The sequence below is a fragment of the Tamandua tetradactyla genome, chromosome 2 (genome assembly GCF_023851605.1).
Source record: "Tamandua tetradactyla isolate mTamTet1 chromosome 2, mTamTet1.pri, whole genome shotgun sequence".
NCBI classification, from domain to species: Eukaryota; Metazoa; Chordata; class Mammalia; order Pilosa; family Myrmecophagidae; genus Tamandua; species Tamandua tetradactyla.
This window is the reverse complement of record NC_135328.1, coordinates 217,101,594-217,127,648: the sequence shown is the minus strand read 5'-3', so window position 1 is coordinate 217,127,648 and position 26,055 is coordinate 217,101,594. Positions and strand designations below refer to the sequence as shown.

Genomic DNA, 26,055 nt, shown 5'->3' with positions numbered 1-26,055 from the left:
TAGTCTTGGGACCAGATTCAGAGCAGATCATGAGAACCAACAAAGAAAAAAATGGAGTAAATTTTTCTTTAAAATTGTTGTGGAATTTTAATCTACTGTTAGGACCAGTAATTATATACCTGTGGTTACATTAGAACATGTAGTTCTATTCCATTATCCACATGTGCTAACACACACACATACATATTTTATCTTTTTGTTTTCTTTTTCTAACTCTTTTTATTGTACAGTATAACACATATACAAAGCAAAGAATTAAAAAAGCCATAGTTTTCAAAGCACTCTTAAACAAGTGGTTACAGGACAGATCCCAGAGTTTGTCACGGGCTACCATACGATCCTCTCATATTTTTCCTTCTAGCTGCTCCAGAATATAGGAGGCTAGAGGGCTTAAATATTTTATCATCACAATTGCCTTTTTTTCCTTCTTTTTTTTTTTTTGTGAAAAATAACATATATACAAAAAAGCTATAAATTTCAAAGCACAACACCACAATTAGATGTAGAACATATTTCAGACTTTGACATAGGTTACATTTCCACAATTTTAGGTTTTTACTTCTAGCTGTTTTAAAATACTGGAGACTAAGAGGTATCAATTTAATGATTCAGCATTCATATTCATTTGTTAAATTCTATCTTCACTGTACTCTTTAGGGTTGTTTGGGCTATGGCAATTCTAAATTTTTTATATTGGAAGGGTCTGTCACTAATATGGATGGGATAGGGAGATGAACTATCTGATGTTCTGGAGCGGCTGGGCTAAGTTTCAGGGCTTTTCGGGACCAGAGACCCATCTGGAGGTTGTAGGTTTCTGGAAAGTTACTCTAGTGCAAGGAACTCTTAGGCATGCCTATAGGTAGTCTATAAGTTTCAAATGTTACCTACATAAGCTTCACAACACTAAGCCTCATGATCGAGGGCATGGCCAATTGATTTGGGTGTCCCTAAAGTTTGACACTGTATCAGGGGATTCCCTGATGGTAAGGTTTAATAGTTTCATAGTCTTTCTCCCCTCTCTCAGGGGACTTTGCCAATACTTTTTGATTATCTGCTTAATATACTCTAGGATGTTTCCAGGCATTACAATAATCTATACAGGATTAAAGGACCTCTTTTTTATTCTGTGCTCCCTGTGTTTCAATTGTTCAAATGAGCTCTACAGATAGGTTGAATTAGATTATGCACTACAGAAAATTTCAGTTCCAGATCAAATAAACCTTTCTTCCATTGGTCTCAAAGAGTATATGTGGTTCTAAAATATAGACATTGTCTTCCTTACCCCTATGTTCTGAATTACTTTAACCCCAACCTGTTCAGCTTCATTCTTGTCTCTAAATATCGGGTTGTATATATACAAAACAGCCTCTCAAAATCCAGAAATATTAATCAACACTCTGGACTTAATGTGCCTGCTCTAAAAGCTTACAGTATAGGCCTCTGTTTCCTTATAAGCATTTTCTAAAGGTGGCCATGCCATTGTTGTTTTGTTTCTGGTTTGTCTTACCAATGTCCCACATGTTTATTCTCATTGTTGCATGCCTCACAACTCCAGTCCTTTTTATAGCAGCACAACCATCATTCAAAAGTACACACCACCATTCGCCAATCTACTTCTAAAGGTACATCCTTCAGCCACCTGCATTCATCGGGCATCATGTAGAAGGCCCAAAGTCCACAGTCCATCAACATTCTCAATTTTAGATAATTTCATTGGTCCCAAGAGAAAGAAAACCAATAAACACACCCTTGCCAAATAGGAAATCTAAACCTCCTCTTAAATCTTGTCCCTCCCCCCCCATTATTTACCTCTGCTGTTGCTGTGGTAGTGCTGATGGTTCCCTTTTGAACACAGATCATAGCATGCAATAGCAGTTTTCCTCCTGTACTCTGGACTTAAACATTCTTTATACAAGAATCATTTCTTTGGAGTGGGCCATGGCGGTTCAGTGGCAGAGTTCTTACCTGCCATGCTGGAGACCCAGGTTCGATTCCAGTGCCTGCCCACGCCAAAAAAAAGGATCATTTCTTTGAAGTAATTCTTATGAGAAACTAATTCATATTTCTAGTGTGAAACACTGAGGGACGTAAGTCTATATAACTCCTTTCAATCTTGTTCATCTTCAATATGGTAATGTTACTTCTAGACCCAGTAGAGAATCACCTTCGCTCCTATCTATTCCCTTACACTGGAGTTCAACCTTATTAGCTACCGGTTCACCCATCTCTAGTTTCTATGTATCTCTAAGTCCCCTATATTCTGTATTATAAGCCTCTGATGATACCTTTATGCTGGTCATAAAAGAAGAATCATACAGTATCTATCCTTTTGTATCTGGCTAATTTCGCTCAGCTTTATGTCCTCAAGGCTCATCCATCTTGTCGTATGCTTCAGGACGTCATTTTGTCTTATCGCTGCATAATATTCCATCGTAGGTATACATCACATTTTGTTGATCCACTTGTCTGTTGATGGGCATTTGGTTTGTTTCCATCTTTTGGCAATTGTATACACATTTTATCTTTAACAAACATTAAGGGCCTTTAACAAACAGGGCACTAAAAGTGACATTAAGAAGCATTAAAAATGAGGACCTTGGGCAGGCCATAGTGGCTCAGCAGGCAGAGTTCTCATCTGCCATGCAGGAAACCTGGGTTTGACTCCCGGTGCCATATACATACATACATATACACAGAAATGCATGGAAGAAGCCCAGGACTAAAATAGATAATTATTAATTTTTAAAAGGCAGAACAAAATAAAATTTTGCGGAGAGAGGGAACTGAGCTCTATGTGTTATCACAAGTGGCCCAGAAAGGAAAGGGCTTTCCTGGCTTTCTGGATCTGCAGCACAAGTGGGACCTCTATAAATGAGCTCTACATACTCAACAAAGTGACATTAGTCAGTTCCCAGTAAGAACACAAGCCTGACTGGCCCCTTTACAGGACTGTGAGCCCCCTGGGATAAGTGCTCTCTCACTTACTCAGACATCCCATTGCATCCCACAGAGCACAGATACTGCATTATCAAAGATTCTCAAAAAAAAAAGATACCCCCCAAACTCCCAACTCTGACAACTCTGATGGTTTATACACCTCACCTCAATGGTCAAATTCTGGGAATTATGATGCCATGATTTAGAAGATTTAGAAAGAAGATTTAAGCAGACATGTAAGCAAAACAAAGAATCATTATTTCCAAAATGGAAAAAATAACAAAGGCCACTAATACTGAAATGTATTTGGAAAATTAAATATCTTGAAAACAAAGTTTAGCTAAATGGAACTCTGGTGTCCCCCCCAAAAGGTTTCTTCAGCTTTTTCCTATTTCCATAATACAACTAATGGTTTTCAAATTACATACAACAGAAAAGGTTTGGGGGGGCAGGGAGGAGTAACTGTCTCTCCTACTGGTGAACAGCTATGAAAAGACTACAGTTAATGTTGTATTTTACTTTTCAAAGCAGCACAATTACTTTTTACTCTATTTTTCTAAGTGAATTACTGCAGGGCATAGCTTCAAATAATATGAAAATTGGTCAGTTATTCAAGGGTTGTAATTTCAGATCCATTTTAAAACTTATTTTTATGTCAGTTTTCTAACAGATGTATTTTCTAAATTTATTTTTTTTTTTTTTTAAAGGAAAGACAGAGAGAAGGAAGGAAGGATAGAAGGAAGGAAGAAAGGGAAACATTTTTAAACATTCTCTTGTTTTATTGTATTCTGTTTCTCCGTTTTTGTTACATGGGCTGGGGCCGGGAATCGAACCGAGGTCCTCCGGCACAGCAGGCAAGCACTTTGCCCGCTGAGCCACCGCGGCCCGCCCCTCTAAATTTATTTTTTATTATCAAACCATAACAACATATAACATGAACATTCTTAACATACAAACATTCCGTGCATGGCATAATCAATGGCTCACAATATCATCATATAGTAGTATATTCATCACCATGATCATTTTTTAGAACTTTTGTATCACTTCAGAAAAAGAAATAAAAAGAAAAAAGAAAAAACATACCATACCCCTTGCCCCTCCCTTTCATTGACCACTAGTATTTCCATCTACTCAATATATTTTAAATTTTGTTCCCCATATTTTTTCTATACCTTATCACTCCCTTTTATTGTTCACCAGTACTTCAATCTACTCAATTTATTTTAATATTTGCTCCTATTATTTATCTTTAATCCATATTTTTTATTCATCTGTCAATATCATAGATAAAAGGAGCATCACAAACAAGGTTTTCACAATCACATAGTCACATTGCAAGAGCTATATCATACATTCCAGATGTGTTTTTTAAACATCAGTAAACTGGGTTTTCAAAGTCAGGATAGTTTCACAGATTTTAGAAGCCTAAAATATTATAAAATGATATAAAATGTGAGTTCCAAGAGGATACATACATTGATTATAAATATAATAATCACAACTTACAAGTCTTTTTAAAGACCATTTCAAATCTTCAGTTTGTTTTGTAATCTTATAAAATGGTGGAGTCTATTTAGGCTTAAAAGTCATAAATTCTTTCATCTAAATGTTATCCAGGTAACCAAGACCATCCAAATCATAAGAAATACATGTTAGCAAATACCAACAGCAAATAAATAACTCTGATCCTTGTAGACAGCATTTTGTTCAATACATTTTAAAAAGCTGACATTCTTCATTTGAATGCAGTTTCCACAGGTACTAAATTTCATATAATTAAAGCACTCTCATGCCATTCCTGCTAGTTCTGATCGCAAGATGCTGAGAGAATAAGGTCAAAGACAGGTTTAGAGGTTTACACTGAGAACAACAAATATCCAAGGCTCTTTGTTACAAAAGTCACCTAATTTTTTAAGGCCTCCCTTTTCCTCTAACGTCGGGACCAAAAGTTTCTGGGATGCAAACTGCTTAACTGCTTCACTTACACAAGGGGATTAGCCAAACTCTCTTAGGTTTCTCTAATCAAAACTGGACCTTTGCCTAGTCAAATATGCATGCAGTTTAGATTATCAGTATTAATAGATTAAAGTCTCTGCTTCATTTTAATGGGAATAAACCCTTTACACTTCTATAGAGTCACAGTACTTGCTGCCAAAATGCAGTGCCTGTTTACACTGGCAACCCCCCACTTTTGCCTTGAATGGAAAGTTTCAGGTATGCCTGCATCTACAGGAGGACAAGTTAAGAGGTAAGGTAGGGCATATAAACATCGCTTTTTGTGCCCATCTTGCTAACAATCTCTTTTGTAAAGAAGGGGTGCCAGCGAAAGAAAGAAAAACCTGAAAACTGCAGTATTAAAGAATCTGTAAAGTTCAATATATGAATAAGAGAAGGCCATCCTTTCAAATAAAGATTTATGATAGCAACTAAGACAGGGCCTAGCTTAGCCTAACTCACATACTGTGGCTGCATGTCATAAAGGTAAAGAGAACAAGAGCTTTTGTATGAAATAAGACAAGAGTTAAAACTGCGTTTCCAGGAAAAAATGGGAAAGATGGGAAGAAAGAAGATATATTAAGAAATTCTATTAATGATAGTGAAAGCAAGCCCAGATACTTTTCTATATGTTTGAAAACACTTTGTAATAGTTGGAAAAACAAAACCAAGCCTTAACAGTGAAACAATTTACATGATTTTAAGAATGAATATACCATGTAGGTTTAGGATTTGTAGTCTACAATATTATAAATAGCAATGCTTCCTAAGCTTTGATGTGTATTTGGGTTACCTGGGGAGCTTATTAAAATGCAGATTCTGGTTCAAAATGAAGGTGGGGTGGGAGCAGGGCTGAGAGTTTGCAGTTTTAACAAGCTCCCAAGTGATGGTGATGTACTGGCTTACATATTCTGGCTACTGTGAGGATATACAGTATTTGCTGTAGAGGCACTAGGTTTAAAACTAGGGACCTTCTACATTGTTAATGTAGCTGTAACATACCTAATGTGTTCTTTATAGTATCAACCTATTTAGGAAATCTATAATTTGTTACATAACATTATTGACGCTAGAAAATGGTTTACAGTTATAATCTAAGGCCAAAGAAAATTCCATGCTGAAAGCTCGCATTGGACTCTAACACAAGAATGGTAGTGCCAAGTCACTGATAAAGTGTCCCCTGTCTAGAATCAAATGCTATGTGAAGGAGTCTGAAGAGCAGCAGATAGAACAGTACACAAGGCCAGGATCTAAGAGCACCAGCCAGGTGAAAAGTCTTCAAATAAATAACACAGACATTCTCAGCCTGAGAGAGGATAGATGTATATACAGGTATATACTTATATAATTATCTCATGATTTTGAAGAAAATGGCAATGAATTTAAAAATCAAAAATTATTTTTGGATTATCTGTTATTTTAAATTATCCATATCAGAGGTTCCCAGCCACATAATTAAGATAAACAGATTTCCTACTTTTTAGGTGTTAATTTAACAGCATAGGCCATGTAATTCATCAACCCAATGATAAAGTGGCAGCACTTCAAAGCAGAACTTAATAGGCCTGGTTCTTCATCAGTTTCTCAGAGGTTCAGCTACAGGACACTAACTTGTGATTTACACAAATGTACTAACACCCAAGACTTGGATATGGTTTAGGCCAAATAATGTATGAGAAAGAAGAGGTATATGGCCGAGGTCAATCTGAGATGCTCTAATTTCTTACTGTACTTTACCCACTAATTATACATCTTTCAAAGATATTGGGGGGGGGCGCGCAAATGTTATAGAGCAAGGTAGAATGGGGAGAAAGATAATAAACTACAGGATATTTGCATATCCGTGATACTAAAAGACCTAACTCGCATTTATTCTCTTGGGTACCATGAGGTTAACACACCTTATCCATTCAACAAAACCTCTATGAACATGTTGGTTTTCTGGGCAAAGCCAGTCTTCCCACTTCAGTGGGCAGCAGTGTTTACAGAAAAGCCAGATTTAGCTCCTGTGTAATAAACGCCAGAAGTCAAGAGTGTCAGGAAAGCTGTTTATGCTTACATCCAAGCCCACCAGGAACACTTCTCTGACATAACTGCCCTGAATAAACTGGTAAGGACGAAAGTCTTCTCAACAAAGCTTCAAGACCGAGGAAAAACATTCTTTAAATTAGGTACTGCCTTCCACCCCACCCACCCCTTTTAGTCTTCTAATTAAGAGTATGAACAAGATAGATGAGTGAAAAGCAGGTAATTTTTTTTTATTCAGGTTCAGAGTAAGTGGCAAGTAATTCTGCATTTTTTACAGAATTTAGTTACTTTATGTAGCACTGGAGGTAGATGGGAAGAGCAATCATTTTCAAAGGTTTCTATACACTCTTTATAGACACTGTCTCATTTAAATACTTCTAACAATTCTAGGGTACAGGAATTACCATCCCATGTTACGACTCAGAAATAACAGGGCATCTTGAATAACATGACTAAAGGTCTCAGAGCAAGTAAGTGGTGGCAGAGAAGGTATTATACATGAGAACCAGATGACAAGCAGGAATCACCTTTTCATTCTCGTGTACAATAACCAAAGACATCCAAGCATTGTATAAAAATTGGAGCACCCACAAAATTCTTATGCAGAGAAACACCACTGTACGGGCAATAATTTCTCATTTCTTATTGGGATTTGACCTGAACTTCACAGCGAACAGCTCAAAACAGACTGTACAGTTATAAGATCAATCCAGTCTATAGTTACGGGTTGGACCAAGAATAGAATGTTGGCCTGCTGACCCTGGCTCCTATGCCCAATTAGGCACGTCCTTCTGGAGGCTAATACTCTTCTGATGTTTCAAGTCATTCGAGAATAGCAAAAAAGGAGTTCATAATTCTGGTAGACAAAAGAGAATATAGAAAATATAAAGATTACAAGGATTTTGCTATAAGAAAAAGAGTATTACCATAAAAGATTTCTCTATCAAAGTGGTTTTAAACTAAGAACTCTGAGATACATGCAAAATTTCCCATCTTCTGCAGCAAAAATGAGAAATAACCTTTGTCCTCCCCTCCCCATGGATTGTGAATGATTAGCTTATACATAATTTCCTTAACTGACGATTAAGGAAATGTAAGACAAGTGCCTATTCCAGGTCATCAGACTACTTACAGATTTACCCTCCTGTCCACCAAACCTCCTAGTCAATGCAAAAGACATTAAAGACACTATGAATGTCTAAAAACCTCATATGCCAAAGGCCATAATAAAACCTCTATTGTTTGAAAAACCTCTCCCATTAGTTCCAGTGACCAGCCTGATGAAGAGGTTGGAAACAGGAAGGCTCCTGTGTGCCAGAGGTGGAGGGTGGAGAGAAGCTGTATGGCATAAACAGGGACAGCAGAAGAATGATAGGAAAGGGTCTTAGGAAGACCAGAGAGCCAGTTCAAAAGGTTGATGTTCTGAGAACCTCTTTATAGGAGGGAAAAGACTATTTACTAAGTCACACTTCATCAATACGAATAAGGGACAACTAAGGGCAAAAAGAAAAACAAATGAGAAGAGTCTTACCTAGGATAAAGGTTACTGAGGACCATTTCCACTAGATAAAATTGTCTAGCATTCTCAATTGCTAGCAGTAGTTGTTAGATTTAATGTTTAATCTTACCATTATAAATTAGCTTATTTTTTAATACAGAAAGATAAAATAATTGTTAGAAGATGTCTTGCATCAAATTCTGGAGGGAACGCAACTTTTAGCAGAGCACAGAGGTAGCAAACTTGAGTTCAAAGGTTACAATCTGGCCCAACTCATCTTCAAGACAAATCTACTGATGGAGTCCTCATTTTCACTCAGCTAAACTAAAATTTCTACACCTTGGTAAAGGTACTCTATTTTTAAAAACGCACATCAAACTTCGAATAACTGAAATCCTCAGAAAAGTTAAAAATATCTCCTTCACTGTCCCATATTAAATAAATACTCTTTCTACTCTAGAAAAAGCAAAAAATAAGTTGATTATATAGATTAGTTATATAACATACATTTTGGTTTCATGTTTAAACAGTTCCCTCCCTTTTCACCATTCTCAATATGACTAGTCTTAGAATATTTACATGCCCAATAAATATTGTTTAATCTAATTATCATGTTTGGTGAAAACAACTAATTTATAAAAGCATATACCTGAAATGTCAGAACCCTTTTTCACCCTGTTATATCATCACTTTTAAAGTATTCAACAGAAAAAGTGCTCAGAAACAGTTTTTTTTAGAAACAGATTGAAATTAAATAAAGGGAATTAGTAAACAACATCCAATTAGAAAATCAAGACAAATACACACACTACCACTTTCATAATGTATATTCTTCTTTCATCTTCCCCCCCTCTACTCTCTAAAAAAGTTGCTCTATTTTTAGACAGATTAAATATTCCTCACCCATCCCCTAAGGCCCTAAAGAACACTTTTGGTTTTTGGGTCTGTTTCAGCTACAGAGGCTGGCAAGTGGCTGGACCTTTAACACCCACAGTATCCTTATTCCTTAACCTTTCCATTCTCCTTCATTACTGCCTGCAAGATTGGGAGGGCTAGCAGTTATAGGTAAATGAGACTGAATCCCTTTTCTAGCATTCTTTTCATGTAACTTCACTCTGAAGTTTCCTCAGCAAGCCCTCCGTACCCCAAGTTTCTCAGAAGTACTCCTCAGACTTGACTCTTAGCTTTATGAAATACCAAACGATTTTTTTTTAGTCTTTTTAAAGCAATTTCTAAAAACACTCATGTATTTGTTCAATGAAAAGTACAAATTGTAAGGGCCAGAATATTAAAGAGTTAAGACTCCTCTTCAAAACATAGCAATGCTGAATAAATGAAAAATTCCAGAAGAACTCCAAGTATATTTGGCTACAGACCTCTTACATCTATTGTTTGGTCTGCTTGATGGCTTTTGCCAATTATCAAATCAAACTAGTTTTAAATAATATTTCCTATTTCATGCACCTCATTTAAAATTAGATGTTAATTTCCCCAAACACTACCAACTAAACTTCTGTTCCTAAAGACCTTTCTGCTCTTACAGATTCAACAGAAGTCCACTTCTTCTGGGGGTTAAACATAATCTGTGGCTTTACAATCTAAAATCATGACCTAAGATTAAAAATGAAGGAAGTAAAATGAATAGAATCCTAGAAGCCAGCCTGAGTTTGGGCACAGTACAGGGTTAAAGGAAACCATTTCATAAGATCAAATGCTGAGAAGCAACAGGAGCAAAAAGGAAAAAAAATCAAGTTACATAAAGTCCAATTGTACTCACTGTTTCCTTATTGGGAAGCAGCTCTTTCCTAATTCTGAAGAAGTTCTTGCCGTACTGCCTGAGCCCCTTAACGAAGCGTTTCTGTGATAAAAGAAACAACAAATGGGATATAAAAAAACAAAAACAAAACAGGATGTCAGCAAAGCAAAGATATCTGCAATCAGCAGAATAACAACCACACACACAAAAAAGTCTTAGTGTTAGAGAATATTGACTAAGCTGGGATAAATATTTCAGCAGCACAGCTGGGACCTCTGGCCAGAGCAGGGCCCTAATAGTTTTTCATCAGAACCTTATCCCACGCACACTGGACAGGGCACTGCATTTAAGAGAAGGGCACCCCATGTCTGAAGTTAAAAAACAATCAGTGCCATCAGATCATCTCTGCATTGGTCCACAAAGATATACACAACAAATATGCTTCTTGTTTCAACAGACAGCACAAGTGCTTTCCACCTGAGAACGAAGCTTCCCAGAAGCAGGGAAGCAGAACCAAACCTTGTGACTTTTCTCCAGAAGGGCACCTGAGAGGGTTAAAAAGCCCCTTTCACATATCCAAGGAATTTGCCACGAAGTCACCCACATAGCAGAAGCCCAATGGGAGCCCAAATCCCAGCTGCTCTGCCCCACCATCTCCCTCAGTAAAAGCCACTCTAAGCCACCAAATAAAGAATGGCCAGCACCCCGTCCTTTCTCCTGATGCTCCTCCCTACCCCCATTTTCTTAGCAATCACATACTCGTCCCCAAGCCCAGCCAGAGACTTTCACTTTGTCCCATTATGGACATTCCCCGCCCCAGAGGATCGGCTCCCAGGACTCCCAGACCTCTACCTCCGGGCTCCAAGCCGAGTCCCACGCGGCTGCCCCCACGACGCTTCTCCCGGACGTGCGGGCGCGGCGGCCCCCAGCAGCCACAGGTAAGCCCTGCCGGCGCACAGAGTCCGTGGCGGCCAGAGGCCGGCGAGGCCACCGGCCTGTCACTGGGCTCCGGCTCTACAAAGCTGAGGGCGGAGGCAGCGTGTGACGGCGGCGGGGCCGTGCTGGAGGGCGCCGGGCGCGGGCACGGGGGGCGCGGGGCTGTCGCCGCCGCCGAGGGGGGAGGAGGCTGGAGCGCGGCGCAGAGACCGGCGCGGCCATGGGCGGCTGCAAAAGGCGGCCTGGATCAGCCGCCTTCCGGCCCCTCCCGGCCCCCTCGGTGCCCGGTCGGTTGCAGCCAGGGGGCGCGCCTAGCCAGACGACCCCCCACCCCTGGGATCCAGCCGGCCTCTTGGGCCTTCAGCGCTAGTATCTGTTTCCTCCTTTGGGTACAGAAGTAAATTAAGGACAGCAAAGCACAAGAACTTCCTCCTACCGCAATGAGTGTCAGGAGAAGGAGCCCGCAAGCTGCGGGACGCTCTGTTGGGCACTCAGGGCCCTTCCCGCAGAGCTCTTCTCGGGTCGCCAGGCTTCCACGCCACTCTCCGGGCTAACATAGCGCGACGGCAGGGTTCCCACCGCCCCCGCGACCGGTGCCCTTGGCGGCGAAATGAGGGTTTGGGCCCCACGACCCCTTCCGGCTTGGCGATGCTGGCCTCCGGCCCGGCCCCGGACATTAGCCTGCACCTCGCTGGGAGCTGTTTCACAACTAAATCCATGCGGAAGCTTCCAGGCCAATAAATCACAGCCCACCCGGAGGGAGAGTCCCTCCCACTCCCCGGGTTTGAAGACTTCAACCAGCCCGACAAATTCAGTGAGGGGCCAGACTTGGTCGGCAAAACTGATCTGCAACCTCCTACTGCATTCCTGAAAGCTAAGCATATTTGGATTTCACTCCTTTCTAAGATATGACTCATTATTGTCAATTTTCAATATAATTGATGTAGTTCAAAGATAAAATCTGTCAAGGCACAAGAAAAGCAAGTTCTCACTCTCCTCCTAGTCAGAAGAAGTGACCTTTTGTTACTTGAAAAAATTATCGTTCATATGATCAACACATATCCTGGGCTGCCCTGCTGTAGCATCTCAAGGTGCAGATACTGACAGAGATGAGATAGCCACTGCCCTCAAGGAACTCTCCAGTCTGTCCAGAAGGCAGACAGGTAAACAGAAGCGCAAAGGAACAAAGAACAGTGGGTGGAGCTAGAAGGAGGAAGCAATTTGTGCTCTTGTTGATATCCTAGAGGAAGTGACAAGGAAGAACCTGAGCCTACAAGGGGGGCTCCAAAGGAGCTTCAACAGGGAGGGCATGCAGAACATTATGGGAACTGCAAGAAGGTCAGGGTGTGCAAAATGGAGGGTTAGCAATAAGACTGAAGAGACAGGTAAGGATCAGGATGTAGAAAGCCTTTTAGGCCAAATTTAAGAGTTATCCTCCAAATTGTAGGTCAGTAGAGAAGTTTAAAGCATGAGTGTCACATGAAAAGGCTGAATAAAGATTGTTCCTGTGGCAGTGTGGCACAGGGCATGGATTAGTGACAGACTGGCTGCAATGCAGAGACCAGTTAAAGAGGCTGGTGAGATACTAAACTCATTCCTGCAGCAAAGGTACCAGAAAAGAGATGGTATGAAGTGACCTAAAGCAGTCCAGTACATGTCCAGCAAGGCAGTGAGACATGGACCAGACTCCAAAGAATGGACAGCATTTGCAGGGGTAGATGGGAGGTAAGAGAGCCCTCCAAAAAGAGCACAAGCAGAAAATGGGAGGTGAGTTATGGGAGAGAACAACTCTAAATGGAGCAGAGGTGGTCAATCTAGCATAAGTAAAATGGAATGGCAGGGCCATGACATCTGCATGTGAGCTTTATGCCAAGCGATACATAACAGGTTCACTAGGAGAGAATGGTATGGTGAAGACAGCATCTGAGAAAAGCTGATTCTGGAGCATTATGGTAACAGATCATTGTAACAGACAAACGACTTCAGACCCCAATTCTTCTACTTATTTTGATGTAATCCTCTGAACATCAGCTATTCAACTAACATTAAGCCCCCACTTTATGCCAGGAGCCTCCCATATATTAATTTAGGATTCTTACAACAGAAGAAGGAAGTGCTACTATTATTCTCATTTTACAGACAAGGAAGCTGAGGCACGGATGAGTAAGTAATCAAACGAAAGTTATCAAATTCTTCAGAGGCAAAGCCAGAATTTAAATCTAGACAGTCTGGTTCCAAAATCCCTGCTCTTCACTACCACATTTTCTGTTAAATAGAGATAAGAATCTACAGTGGTAACCACCTTTGTCATGGAACCATTATCTATGGCTCTGCCCTTTCCTGTTGGCCCCAAAAGTAAATCACCCAGTCCTTAGTATTCTTCCCAAGAAAAGTCACTCAATGCCTTCCTTTCCTGTCCACTCTACTGTAAGACCCCAGCCAGGCCCTTAACACTCTTTCCTACCAGCTAACCCCTATCCAGCCATATTACAGCCCTCTGCTAAAGAATTTTTCAAAACCACGGATTTCATCTTATGAGTCCCACACTGTCTTGCTCCCAACCCTGACCTAAGAATAGCACTTTGACCTCTGCAGGATGGTATTTACACCCTTAGCCCTGAATTTAAGACCCTGTCCTGTCACTGACTACTCTTCCAACCAGATGTCTAGTATCACCAAACTGGTTCACACTCAGACCTTTGAACTCCAGACACTAGGGGGTCTTTTTTAACCTATCTCCACAGCCTACTCAAGATATTCCAGGGTCTACCCCAAACCAGCACTCAAATCCCTCCTATTTCAAAATGGAGCTTCCTGGATCATTCCTTTCCATTCATTTGAGATTTATTAATTTATTTGTATAATTCTTCATTCACCCACAGAGTCTAGGAGCTCTGAAAGGGCAGGAGCTGTATGTCATACCACTTTGCCTCTTTACAGCACTAGGTAACTATGCTCCCCAAGTATTTGATCTGTAAGTGAAACAAGTCCCAAGCTGATGAGGGTGTGTTGTAGGATAGTCACAATGGAAATAGGCTGTTAAGAGCCAAAGGGTCTATTCTGAATTCTGATGACAGGGTTGACCTTCTTGGCTCCATGACACATAAACTCTCCTGATCTTCCTCATACTGTTCAACATAATTTTCTACTGAAGCTCTAAATGTTGGAGTCTCCTAAGGCTTTGTTTAGGCCTTCTACTCTCCAAACTCAAATGACCTCCACCATTTCCTTGGGGGTACCAAATATCATCTCACTGGTATTTCTAATATTAAATTGATGCTCCAAAGCCTATTGGGAATATTCACTGAATGTCTCATAGACATCTTAAGCTAACTACTTCAAGAAACACAAATTTGGCACCTGGTGGTAAGTACAGAGCTACCACAGCTGTTAGTGTATATCAATGCTTATGCTACTGAGACCAAAACCCCATGTGACCCACTTGAAAAAAAAAAAAAAAGAGGAAGTAAAAACTTCGTGTGGCCTATACTGTTACTTCTCTATGGAAAGCCACAAGGCTTCGAAACCGGCAAAACATCTGCTTCTCTGAGACCAGCCTTCCTACCTTGTGGTTTACCAAAAATACTAGAGTAGTCTTTAAAAATGAAACAAAACCAACCCATGCACAGCAGTCAACTATTGGGATAGGTCAGTATGTCAAACAGGCTTCTGAGATGGTGGTCTACTCTCTATAATTGAAGACCCTGAGATTTTTAAGACTTTAATAACATCAACTTATAAATAGGTGCTACAAGCTTCTAAATGAAAGTTCATGGATATGGTCTGTTTAACAGTCTTTAGAAATTTGCTGAAATTCAGCATTTCTAGTTCTGAAATTCATGGCCTCATGAATCATTTCCAAATCCATTCATTTTCTATACCTGACGGTGTGTAGAATATTAGACTACCAGGATGCCAAGGGTGAAGGAAAAAGAATTTGTTCATTTAAAAAGAGGTAAGTTTATACCAAAAGCAAGAGGAATAAAAGAAAACATTAGATAAAATGGACTTCATCAAAATTAAAAATTTTGTGTGTATCAAAGGAAACTATCAAAGAAAAAAAGCAGTAACAAAAAAAAGTTAAAAATATAAAAAAAAAACAAAGGAAATTATCAAGAAAATGAAAAGACAACCTACAGAATGGGAGAAAATATTGGAAATCATATATCTGGTAAAAGTTTAATAGCCATTAACAACTCAATAGCCTATAACTAAATAACAGAACAACAAATAACCCAATTTAAAAATGGGCAGCAAAGGATATGAATTGACACTTCTGCAAAGAAGCTATACAAATGGCCAGTAAGTACATGAAAAGAGGCTCAAAATCATTAGCCATTAAGGATGTACAAATCAGAACCACAATGTGATACCAACTTCACATCCACTAGAATGGCTACTATTTAAAAAATGTAAAATAACAAGCATTGGCGAGGATGTGGAGAAATAGGAACCCTCAAACACTGCTGATGGGAATGTAAACTGGTGCCAATGCCATGGAAAACATTTTGATGGGTCCTCAGAAAGTTAAGTTTTGAATTGCCATGTGACCTGGTAATCCCACTTCTAGGTATATACCTAAAATAAATGGAAACAGGGACTCCCAACAGTTATTTGTATATCAATGTTTATAAGTGCCTTGTTCTAAGGCATCCAGGGAAATATACCTTGGTTCAAGAAGGCCGATGAAGTTCAGGGTTTCTCTCTCAAGTGAGAAGGCACATGGTGAACACAGTCACAGTTTCTCTTTTAGCTGGAAGGGCACATGGCGAACATCGCGTCATCTGCTAGTTTTCTCTCCTGGCTTCCGGTTTGATGAAGCTCCCTGGGAGGCATTTTCCTTCTTCATTTCCAAAGGTTGCTGGCTCGTGGACTCTGCTTCGTGGTACTGCAGCATTCTCTGCTCTCTCCAAATCTCCTTCTTTCTCCAAAATGTTCTTCTTTTATAGGACTCCAGAAACTTATCAAGACCCTCCTAAATGGGTGGAGAGATCCCTCTAGCTATTCCAGCTAACAATTACTCTTGATTAAATCACATCTCCAGGGAGATGATGTAATTACAGTTTCAAGCATACAATGCTGAATAAGGATTAGAAGAAACGGCTGCCTTTACAAAATGGGATTAGGATTAAAACATGGATTTTCTAGTGTACATACATCATTCAAACCAGCACAATAGCCAAAAGCTGGAAGCAATTCAAGTGTCCATCAACAGATGAATGAATAAACAAAATGTGGTATATCCATACAATGGAATACTATTCATCTGTAAAAAGGAATGAAGTTCTGATACATGCCATAACATGGGTAAATGATGAAGACATCATGTTGAGTGAAATAAGACAAACACAAAAGGACAGATATTGTATGACTTCGCTTTTATGAAATGACTAGTATATGCAAATTTGTAAAGACAGAAATAAGATTATACAGTTTCAGGGACAAGGGTGGGGTGGAGAATGGGGAATTAATGCTTAATTTCTAGGTGAGGTGATGGAAAAATTTTGGGAATTGATGGTGATGTAGCACAACATTGTGAATGTAATTAATGCCACTGAATTGTATGTTGGTAAGTTATTAAAATAGGAAATTTTATGTTGTATATATGTGTGTTAGTTTGCAAGCTGCTGGAATGTGATATACCAGAACTGAAGGGCTTTTAAAAAGGGGAATTTAATAAGTTACAAGTTTACAGTTCTAGGCCTATAACAATGCCCAAACTAAGGCATCCAGGGAAAGATACCTTAATTCAAGGAAGATTCACGGGTCTGGAATGGCTCTGTGTCTTGAACGGCTCTGTTAGCTGGAAAGTCACGTGGCTGGCATCTGCTGGTCCTGTGCTCCTGGGCTCTGTTGTTTCCAGCCTTTGTTCCTGTGGGGGTTCCTCACTGTGTTCTCTGGCACTGGTTTTTATTTCTTGGCTTCCCTTGGCTCTCTGCAGGTTCTGGCTTGCTTAACATCTCATGGCGATGTATGCTGGGCTTCAAGGATCTCTGAACATGCTTTTCTCTGTTATCAAAGTGTCAGCATCTGTTTCAGCTCTGCTCTGAAGTTTCTGTCGGCTCTCTGTCAGTTCTGAGATTTTTATGGTTTCTCCAAAATGTTCCCTCTTTAAAGACTCTAGTAAACTCATCAAGACCCACCTGGAATGGAGTCACATCCACATCTAATCAAAAGGTCACAACCACAATTGGGCTCATCACATCAGTGTGGAGATAATCTAATCAAAAGTTTCCAACCTACAGTATTGAATCAAGATGAAAAAAATGGCTGCCCCACAAGATTGAATAAGGATTAAAATATGGCTTTTCTGGTATATATAATACTTTCAAACTAGCACCATATGTTACTCAGATTTTTTTTTAAAAGGGCAGCAAGTAATGTTGGCTTTCTCACTGCTCCCAGTGCTAAACAGCCCTAGCTTTTTATGCTCCAACAAGGCTGCCGTCTCACTACTTTCAGACATACGATCTAAGGCTGTCTTGGGGTGCTGGCACTTTTCCTTTGACACTGCTCTTCTCCAACCAATCTATGTGCTTCTTGGGAGCATAAAACAAGTCCTTTTCTATTTCTGTACCCTCATAGCCAGATGAGATCCCAAAATAAATATAAATTTATTTATGGCTAGGAGACTGTTCTTTGCTTTAAAATTTAGATTATGACTGTGATTCAACTTTTAAACAAATGGTTACAGTTTTCCATTACCGAGCTAAAACTTCATATCACCATCAGGATTCATCTACCTCTTAAGTACCTAATAGAGAAAATTTAACTCCCAGCTTTTTTAGAAATTACTGAAAAATTAGAGTTACCTGAATACAGTATTGTTAAACTTGGGTTTTAGTAGACTCTGAACATCTCCTCTATTTCTCATTTTTGGTAGAATAGAAAGAACTTAAAAGTCTACTTCTCTGTTCCATAAAGGAAAGTCTGACATGATTGTTTAGACATAGCCACTTTGAAAATGGGAATAAACTAAATTTAAGAAATAAAAAAATTTATTCAAAGGAATCAAAATAATCAAGGTCCAAATATAGCATCATTATCTCCTACTATAAAATGTTCAAAAGATCCTCATGCCATTCCTGAGCCCACCCCTGGGTCAGAGCCTCCCAGTCCTATATCTATGTGCTAACTTTCTATGCCCTTGGGATGGCAGAGAGGGCCTAGGGCAGGCAGCTTCATCCTTAACCCTACTAATTACTGCTCAATACAACAGCATCAATTCGTCCATGTACCACCATATTGAAAAGGTCAGGAAGTGCTGCCCTAGACAATAAAAATAGCTAAATCCTACACTGCCATGCACTGTATTACATGTATACTTGTTTAATCACAACAAATTAAAGAGGTAGGGGCTATGGGTATCTCCATTTTACGTATGGAAAAGTTGACCACAGGTCATCAAATCCTTGAACCAGGGTGGAAGGGTCAAGTATGGCAAGTGTAAACAATCCCTGAGGCTCAGGGATAGGGTGGGGCCTTGGAAAGGCCCAAAGAACAGGTGTAGATCAGAGATGCAACAAGGTATCTGTTGCCTGTGTTTGCCTTTCAGGATTTTAGATGTTTCAAAGCCAGCCTCCATTCTCAAAACGTCTCCAGTGTCATACCAGAGAAACACAGAATGGACAAACAAAAGCTCTATTCCTATAACTTAACTGTAATCATTTCTCTACTATTCATCTTTTAAACTGGCCATAAAACATGTTCCTATTGTACAGGAAATTATTTAGAATGTCCAACTGGATAGCACACAGAGTATGGGTCTCAAAGTAAATCTTTTTGATGAATAAAATGTGGCTATTCCCCTCATTTATAAGGAAATAAAATGTCTAACCAAGGCTCATACCTTGAGTCATCTCAAGTGTTGGATCTGACCCATGTCTGCAGCAGGGAAAGAGAAGCAAGAGAGGGAGAGGCTAAACTACAAATATGGCTAAAAGATAACTGTACATTAACTCCTGGCTGAGCGCTTTCAAAATTAACTCTCCCTGGTGAATTTTAACTAGTGTATCACAGTCAGATGCTCACCATGACTTCTAAAAAGTGACTTCTACTCAGTCCTCTTATGTAACTATTTGGAAAACACTGTAGGTATTAAAATAATTCCCACTGTGAAAATAGCTCCTTCTGTTCTACCCTGCCTTCTGCAACAACTTTAATGTTAATAACTTATTGATTCTCAGGGGACTAAAGAGCAAGCGATCTGTAAGTAAGCAAAACACAGTTGCCCCCAACAGAGATACAAAATTTTAAATCTGTAAGCCAGGCAGTGAGTAACAGGAATGTATCAGCTGTTCTTCCAAAGGTAGGAAGTAGCAGAAGGAAATCTTGTCGTAAACATAGTAGTGGTCTGGTGTTCCACTTTAAACAGACTTTGCACACTTTCCTAGTATTCTTCCCAGAATCTAGTTATAGTTTATCCACAGCAAATGGGATAATTTTAAAGAATAATTACACTTTTGTTGATAATTCTCAACTCTTTCTCCAAATCTGACATTTTACCCAAGCTCAGCCTTGAACCTACACCATCTATTTAGAGTTCAGTCTTCAGTGGTCTTGTGGCATTGCCATCTCATCATGGACACTGCTGGTTCTGGGCTGCATCCTCTTCCAAGTAGCCCCATCAGGAACCCAGAAAAGTGAATTAAGGTTTCTCAAGTTCTCCAGGGGCACGTTCTCTCAGGCTTTTTTGCTAAGAGTGGTACTGAAAGAAGTAGTAATATAAATGTGCTAATTGCCACAGTGCACTTTCCAAGGTAGGTGTCACTGGGCCTAGCCATGGATGAAGAAACCAAAGCTTAGAAAGGCCCAAGTCTAACAAAGGCAATGACAACAACAGAGTTTTGCCCAGCACAGCAAACGGGAGCTGCTAGATGCTTCTAAGTGTTAACTCATTTAGTGAAACATTAATACATGCTCTAGCGGTGATCCAGTGCTACAATGGAGTACACTAGGCATCCCGTTTCCTCCAAATACTTTCACACCTGGATCCACTGGTCCCTCCCCACTCCCCATCCCCTTTATTTAGAAAAGGTCACTTCATGGGTTAAGTTCTTTTGAAATATATACACTGGAGTCTCCATTAGGCACTAAATCTTCCCATAAATGTCCCATTCACCCCAAAGCTGAAAAAGCCCAAGATCCTGTCCTCACAACTCCCCACCAGCATTTATATAAGATCAAGTCCATTTGCACTAAAGCTTCATTTACAATTTCTCCATTAAGCTCATGGATCTAACGCCATAATCTGAGCAACCTATATCCCTATTTCTGTCAGCTGCATCAGCGTTCTCTGAAAAAAAAAATGATTGGCTTCTTCTTTGTTCCTGTTTGTGCTCCTTTTCCTACCATCATCAACTACCACATCCTTTGGTATTCATTCTTCATGGAGTTTCTTGTTCGGTGTGCTCCTTTCTGTCTCTATGGGGTCTCTGCTGATTGTGGGTCCATGCCACTCCACACCCATTATCACACCTGTCTATTCTTGGGCCTCAGTGTCTCTCCACTCCCTACCACTCCCACCCCTGGCATGCTACATATCAATATGTCCTCTTATTTTGGAAGCCTGCAATGATTCCTCAGGCTTTTTTGCTAAGGGTGGTATTGAAAGAAGTAGTAATATAAATGTGCTAATTGCCACAGTGCACTTCCCAAGGTAGGTGTCACTGGGCCTAGCTTCACAATGAGGCTTCCAATCTCCTACTCAACCTTGCCGCGAAGGTAATTACTGCAATAGCCCACATCATAATTCTATTCTCCCGGCCCCTCTAGAATGCCTTTTCCTTTCTCCTCTGCTTATTCAAATAAATCAAATCAGTTAATATTTATTGAGTACTAATTAAAATGAAAATACTGTTCTAAGAGTGTAGACACTATGCTAGGGTGATCCAGTTTAAATTTTACCCCTACTATTGAGTCCACTTTGCTTTCTCCCAACATTCCATATTGACTGTTAGAACTACTAACACTTCTGTTATTAATCCTTCTACATATCTCCCACCAGACTGTGGAGTCCTTTCCAGCAAGAGCTGAGCATTTTATATCTTTTGTAATCCTCATAGCATGCCTAGCAAAAAGTAACCAAGCAACAGGAGACCTGTTAAATGGCTGAATTACTTTTAGCCCCAGAGTTTTCCCCAGACACAAATACTCATTTGGTGGGACAGAGACACAATTTTAGATTTATATTCCTTTTTTTCAGGAAGGATAGAGAAGAAAAATGAGATTTCAAAAAAAAGGATTAACTGCTTGGAATCTATGTACACAACATTCTTTTGTAGCTACTCATTATCAGAGAAATTAAAGGATATTACACTTCTTAAAAAAAAATCTTAAAAGGAAATTTTACATACTGTTCCAGTTTGCTAGCTGCCGGAATGCAACACACCAGAGACGGATTGGCTTTTAATAAAAGGGGATTTATTTTGTTAGTTCTTCAGAGGAAAGGCAGCTAACTTTCAACTGAGGTTCTTAACATGGGAAGGTACAGGGTGATCTCTGCTGGCCTTCACTCCAGGCCTCTGGGTTCCAACAGCTTTCCCTGGGGTCATTTCTTTTTTCATCTCCAAGGCCGAGGCTGAGCTCTGAGTACTGAGATGAGGTATGCTGAGCTGCTTGGCTGTGATACATTGAGCTCTCTCATTTAAGCAGCAGCCAATTAAATCAAACATCATTCATTACAGCAGGCACGCCTCTTAGCCAACGGCAGATGTAATGAGCAACAGATGAGGTTCACGTACCACTGGCTCATGTCCACAGCAACAGAACTAGGTACCTTCACCTGGCCAAGTTGACAACTGAATCTAACTACCACACATACATACATACATACATACACACACACATACATACATACATACTTAAACTCTTGAAACCAAAGCATTTTTTCAGAGATTGCATATTATGTATCCATGTTAAAAATCTCCCATAAAACAACTTGGAGTGTATGGCTTTGCAAATAAATACTATGTCTCTTGTCTAAGTCACAAGCCCTCTCTCAGGGCTTCAGTGACCCTGTGTATGATGACAGTCTTTACATCTCGTTCTCCACCAGTAGAAGCAGTGGTGGAACAGGGTAATCTCTCCCTTACATGGGGTCAAGAGTACTGCTAAACGCTTCCCAAAAAGAGATCCTGCTTTGCATGATACATTTGGTCAACAATCTAACTTAGAAGCTCAGAAAATTAGTCAAAGACAACTTTTATATGAAATAAATACTAGTTTTGGGGGGGAAATGACCTGCTTCCCCACCCTAGTTCCAAAAGAGTCTATGGCACTTAAACACAAGCCCAAAATCCAGTCACCCATTAACAGCCTGTCCATTTCTTAAAGAAGTCATCTCTAGGATCAAATGGCAGCTATTTTAGCTGTCCCAGAGGAATAATACTAAAACGTTCTCTCTCCTATTTCCTATCCTTTCCTTCTCCTTCCTTATTTTCCAAAGGCCAAAAAGCATGACCATGAGATCTGAAGAAAGGTGAGTCTAATATGATCCTGCCTTGGTTGGTTCTTGTTCCTTCTTCAATTCACGAGGATCACAATAATGGACAGCTCCTGATTTACAACATTGTTTTTATCTTGCCCCAATTTAAGATTAGCTATAGAAAAGTAACACAAAGTGAGACCAGAGTGCCAAATCCTCAGTGTCTGAGGTCAGCAAGGGAGTCCCCACAGCTACCCCCCCTCCCCCAGCTGACACCTCAGCTGATATGCCCCAGAAATGTGTCAAAGAGCTGGGCAGTTGTCATCTTAACACTCACTTCCTGGCATATCTGTAAAATTAGTAGAAACAGAGAGTGTTTGAGTTGGGAATGAAGCTTTGGGGCATCTAAATTGGTCAAGCCCTCATTTTATAGATGAGGACCATACATTATTTATTTAAAACAAACAAATTCACACACACACACAACCTTGCTATTTGTGACAGACTTTATTTTCAAGAGATAAACATATCCATACATATTCTATATCCATGTGCTGTTCTCACAGTGTGATTTTAACACTCCTCCATTAGGAGGTGGGTTTCTGCTTCCTCCCTTGAAAATGAGTGGACCTCTGTAACTGTGTTAACCAAAAGAATGTAACAAAGGTTACAATGGGTGACTTCTGAGGCCAGGGCATAAATAGCTGCTTGGCTCTATCAGGACATGTGTCTTTGGAGCCTTGAGATGCCATATTAAGAAATCCAGGCACCAAAAAGGACCATGCTGGAGAGACCACATGGGTAGAGATACCTCAGAAATTCCAGCTGTTTCAGCCCGAGCAGTTTGTGTTTTCCAAGCCCAGATTTCAGTCACATGAGTGAAGAAGACTTCAAGATGACCCTAATCTTGTCCATCATCTGACTGTACCCTCACAAAAGCCCCCAAGTCAGAACTACACTGCCAAGCCATTCCTAAATTCTTATCCTACAGAAATCATGAGATAATGGTCTTTGTTGTTTTAAGCCACTAAGCTTTGGGGTAATTTGTTATGTGCAATGAACAACTTATACAAGACTCATGATAAAACAACTTCATTTAGATGAACTATTAAACAACCTTCCTATTAGACTTCCTCAGACAATCTGCATGCCCCATCACTCTCTATAACTCTATTCTGGCTTATTTTAATACACTGCTCTTGTCACTATATATGATATAATATTGAATATACAAGGGAAGGGACTTTGTTCAATACCATATCCCAAGCACCTAGAACAGCACATGAAGCTATGTGCAGCTGACCCACAATTACTGGGTAAAGAACAAATGAATGCATCAGGAAGTTAGCTGGCTTCATCTTCCCACAAGGATACTTTACCTCTTACCTTCTCTACCCTCCAGAACCTAACACCTCCTATCATACAGTCACTGTGAAGTTTCTAACTACCACCTATAAAACAATCAGATACCCAAATTTCCTCTCAGTTCAAAATTTCAATCCCATAGAGAAACCACACCATTCTACCTTCAGCACTCAGAGTGAAGCCAATCATTCCCTTTTTCAATATACCTTTGTGTTAAACCCTTCCCAGGCGATCCCAAATGCCAAATGAAGCTTACTTCATTTTTCATTCAAAGACCAATAGGAAAAAGGCCTCACGTTGGTTGTTTTACACAGCAACTGGGCCTACTAGCAAAGGCCAAGGAGATATCTTATATATCTTTGTCAATGTCTCTCAGAATTGAGATGATTATGTTGTGCTCATACAAGTCCTTTCATTATTATAGGCCTAACAAAAGCACTGCCACTGGGTGACTATCAGAAAGTATGTTTCAATGCACTTTCATGTAAAATGAGAACTGGGTAGTTAAGAAGCAGGAGCATTAACAGATGTAGAAATAATGCCAGTTAAATACCTCTTGCCAATTATGACTGCACAGTACACCCAAATTAAAAATAACCCAACACTAATAACAGAATCCAAACCAGGCATTAGAGGCCCCTTTTCTCCCTGTGACATCGTAGAGTCTCCACACAAATGCCCTGGTAAAGTGGCTCATAAACAGGTTATTAAAAATTTCTCTCTCCTTGGTCTCAGTAGTGAAGGAAACAGGAATAAAAGTGGAAAACAAGAAATATGTCTTGTCTAGACATTTTTAGCTAGGAAGGCTTTTGTAAAAATTGTAATTAAAAGTCTAGATCAAGGCCTGTCCAACAAAAATTGAGTGTGAGTCACGAATGTGAACCAAGTATATGATTTTTAATTTTCTGGTAATCATACTTTTAAAATAAAAAGAAACAAGTAAATTTAATTTTAATGATACATTTGACATAATGTTTCCAAAGTATTATCATTTCAGCATGTAATCAATACAAAAAGTTGAGATTCTTTTTTTCATACTCAATCTTTGAAATTCAACTGTCCTTTTATACTTACAGTACATTTTATCTTGATCTAGCATGTTTCAGATACTCAATAGTCACATGTGATTAGTGGTTACTGTATTGGAAAGCATGGGTCTAGAACGATCCTTACTTCTTTTTTGAAAAACATTAAAAATTCAAGGCACTGGAGATTTTCCGTTGGGGATTTAAAATAATTATACTCTTAGAATGATGGTAATGATATCATATATTCCTAAAAGAAAGAGTATCATATAGGTCTGTTATTTCAAATGAAGTAAAACCTGTCTTCTAGCAGAACTTAACCAAATACAGAAGTCATTATGCTCTGCCCCATTTCCCAAACAGGAGAGACTGAAGCTCTGACAAGTGCCAGGGGCTCACCTTAGTTCCTGCCATAAAAGGGGCTCTTACACTTGGTGTCCCCTTCATGACAACAAAACATGGACTCCTCATTTAACTTTGTTCACTTAAAGAATGATTTCCAGAAAGGGAGGAAAATCAATGGTCCCTTCAGAGAACATGGTGGGGAGGTTGGGGTTGAGGGTGAGTGGGTAAGAAGGGTGAGATTCAGTGGCAGTATTTCAATTACAAAAGCCAAATGTCAATAGAAAGCAGATCCCATTCTAATTACTGGTGATGGTCACTGTTTTCTATCACCCTTTTTTGTCTCACACTGTCCCCACGCAGGATGACCATCACATTTAAAAAGTCCCTTAAGGCAGGGTCGTAAGACCAGGGGTTAGAAATGGCCTTTCCCCAAGGCTGCTCTTCTTGTTTGGCTTTGAACAACAGCGCTCCCATGATATCTTACTCTTGCTAAAAAAAACATTGGTATTCAGGGTGTATGAACACAGCTGTGTGTAAACTGCACACATAGATCAGATCTGTATATTTATAAGGAATACAAACATACTAATAGAGGCTTTCCATACACACTTGGATACACTGGGCTGCATACAGAGTGTATTTTGAGTTTCAAAGTATTTCCTTAAAATTTTACCAAAAATATGCTTAGGTTGCTACTAAATCAGGCTGGGACTCTTCTGACTCCTTCCTGTCCCCACATTCA

The 26,055-nt window shown here is 39.7% G+C and overlaps 1 protein-coding gene and 1 long non-coding RNA gene across 10 annotated transcripts in view; one reads left to right on the top strand and one right to left on the bottom strand.

The window, feature by feature from the left end:
* Positions 1–26,055, bottom strand: part of RERE (arginine-glutamic acid dipeptide repeats) — a 636,739-nt gene that overhangs the window by 76,103 nt on the left and 534,581 nt on the right. For all 9 annotated transcript variants that reach the window (XM_077151415.1, XM_077151419.1, XM_077151416.1 and 6 more), the window contains one exon: positions 10,239–10,319. In XM_077151415.1, coding sequence (XP_077007530.1) covers positions 10,239–10,319 — 81 coding nt within the window. The remainder of the gene's footprint in view (positions 1–10,238; positions 10,320–26,055) is intronic.
* The window catches only part of LOC143674976 (uncharacterized), a 95,012-nt gene continuing 79,944 nt past the window's right edge, over positions 10,988–26,055 (top strand). The window contains exon 1 of the long non-coding RNA XR_013171302.1: positions 10,988–11,155. This is a non-coding gene — a long non-coding RNA (uncharacterized LOC143674976). The remainder of the gene's footprint in view (positions 11,156–26,055) is intronic.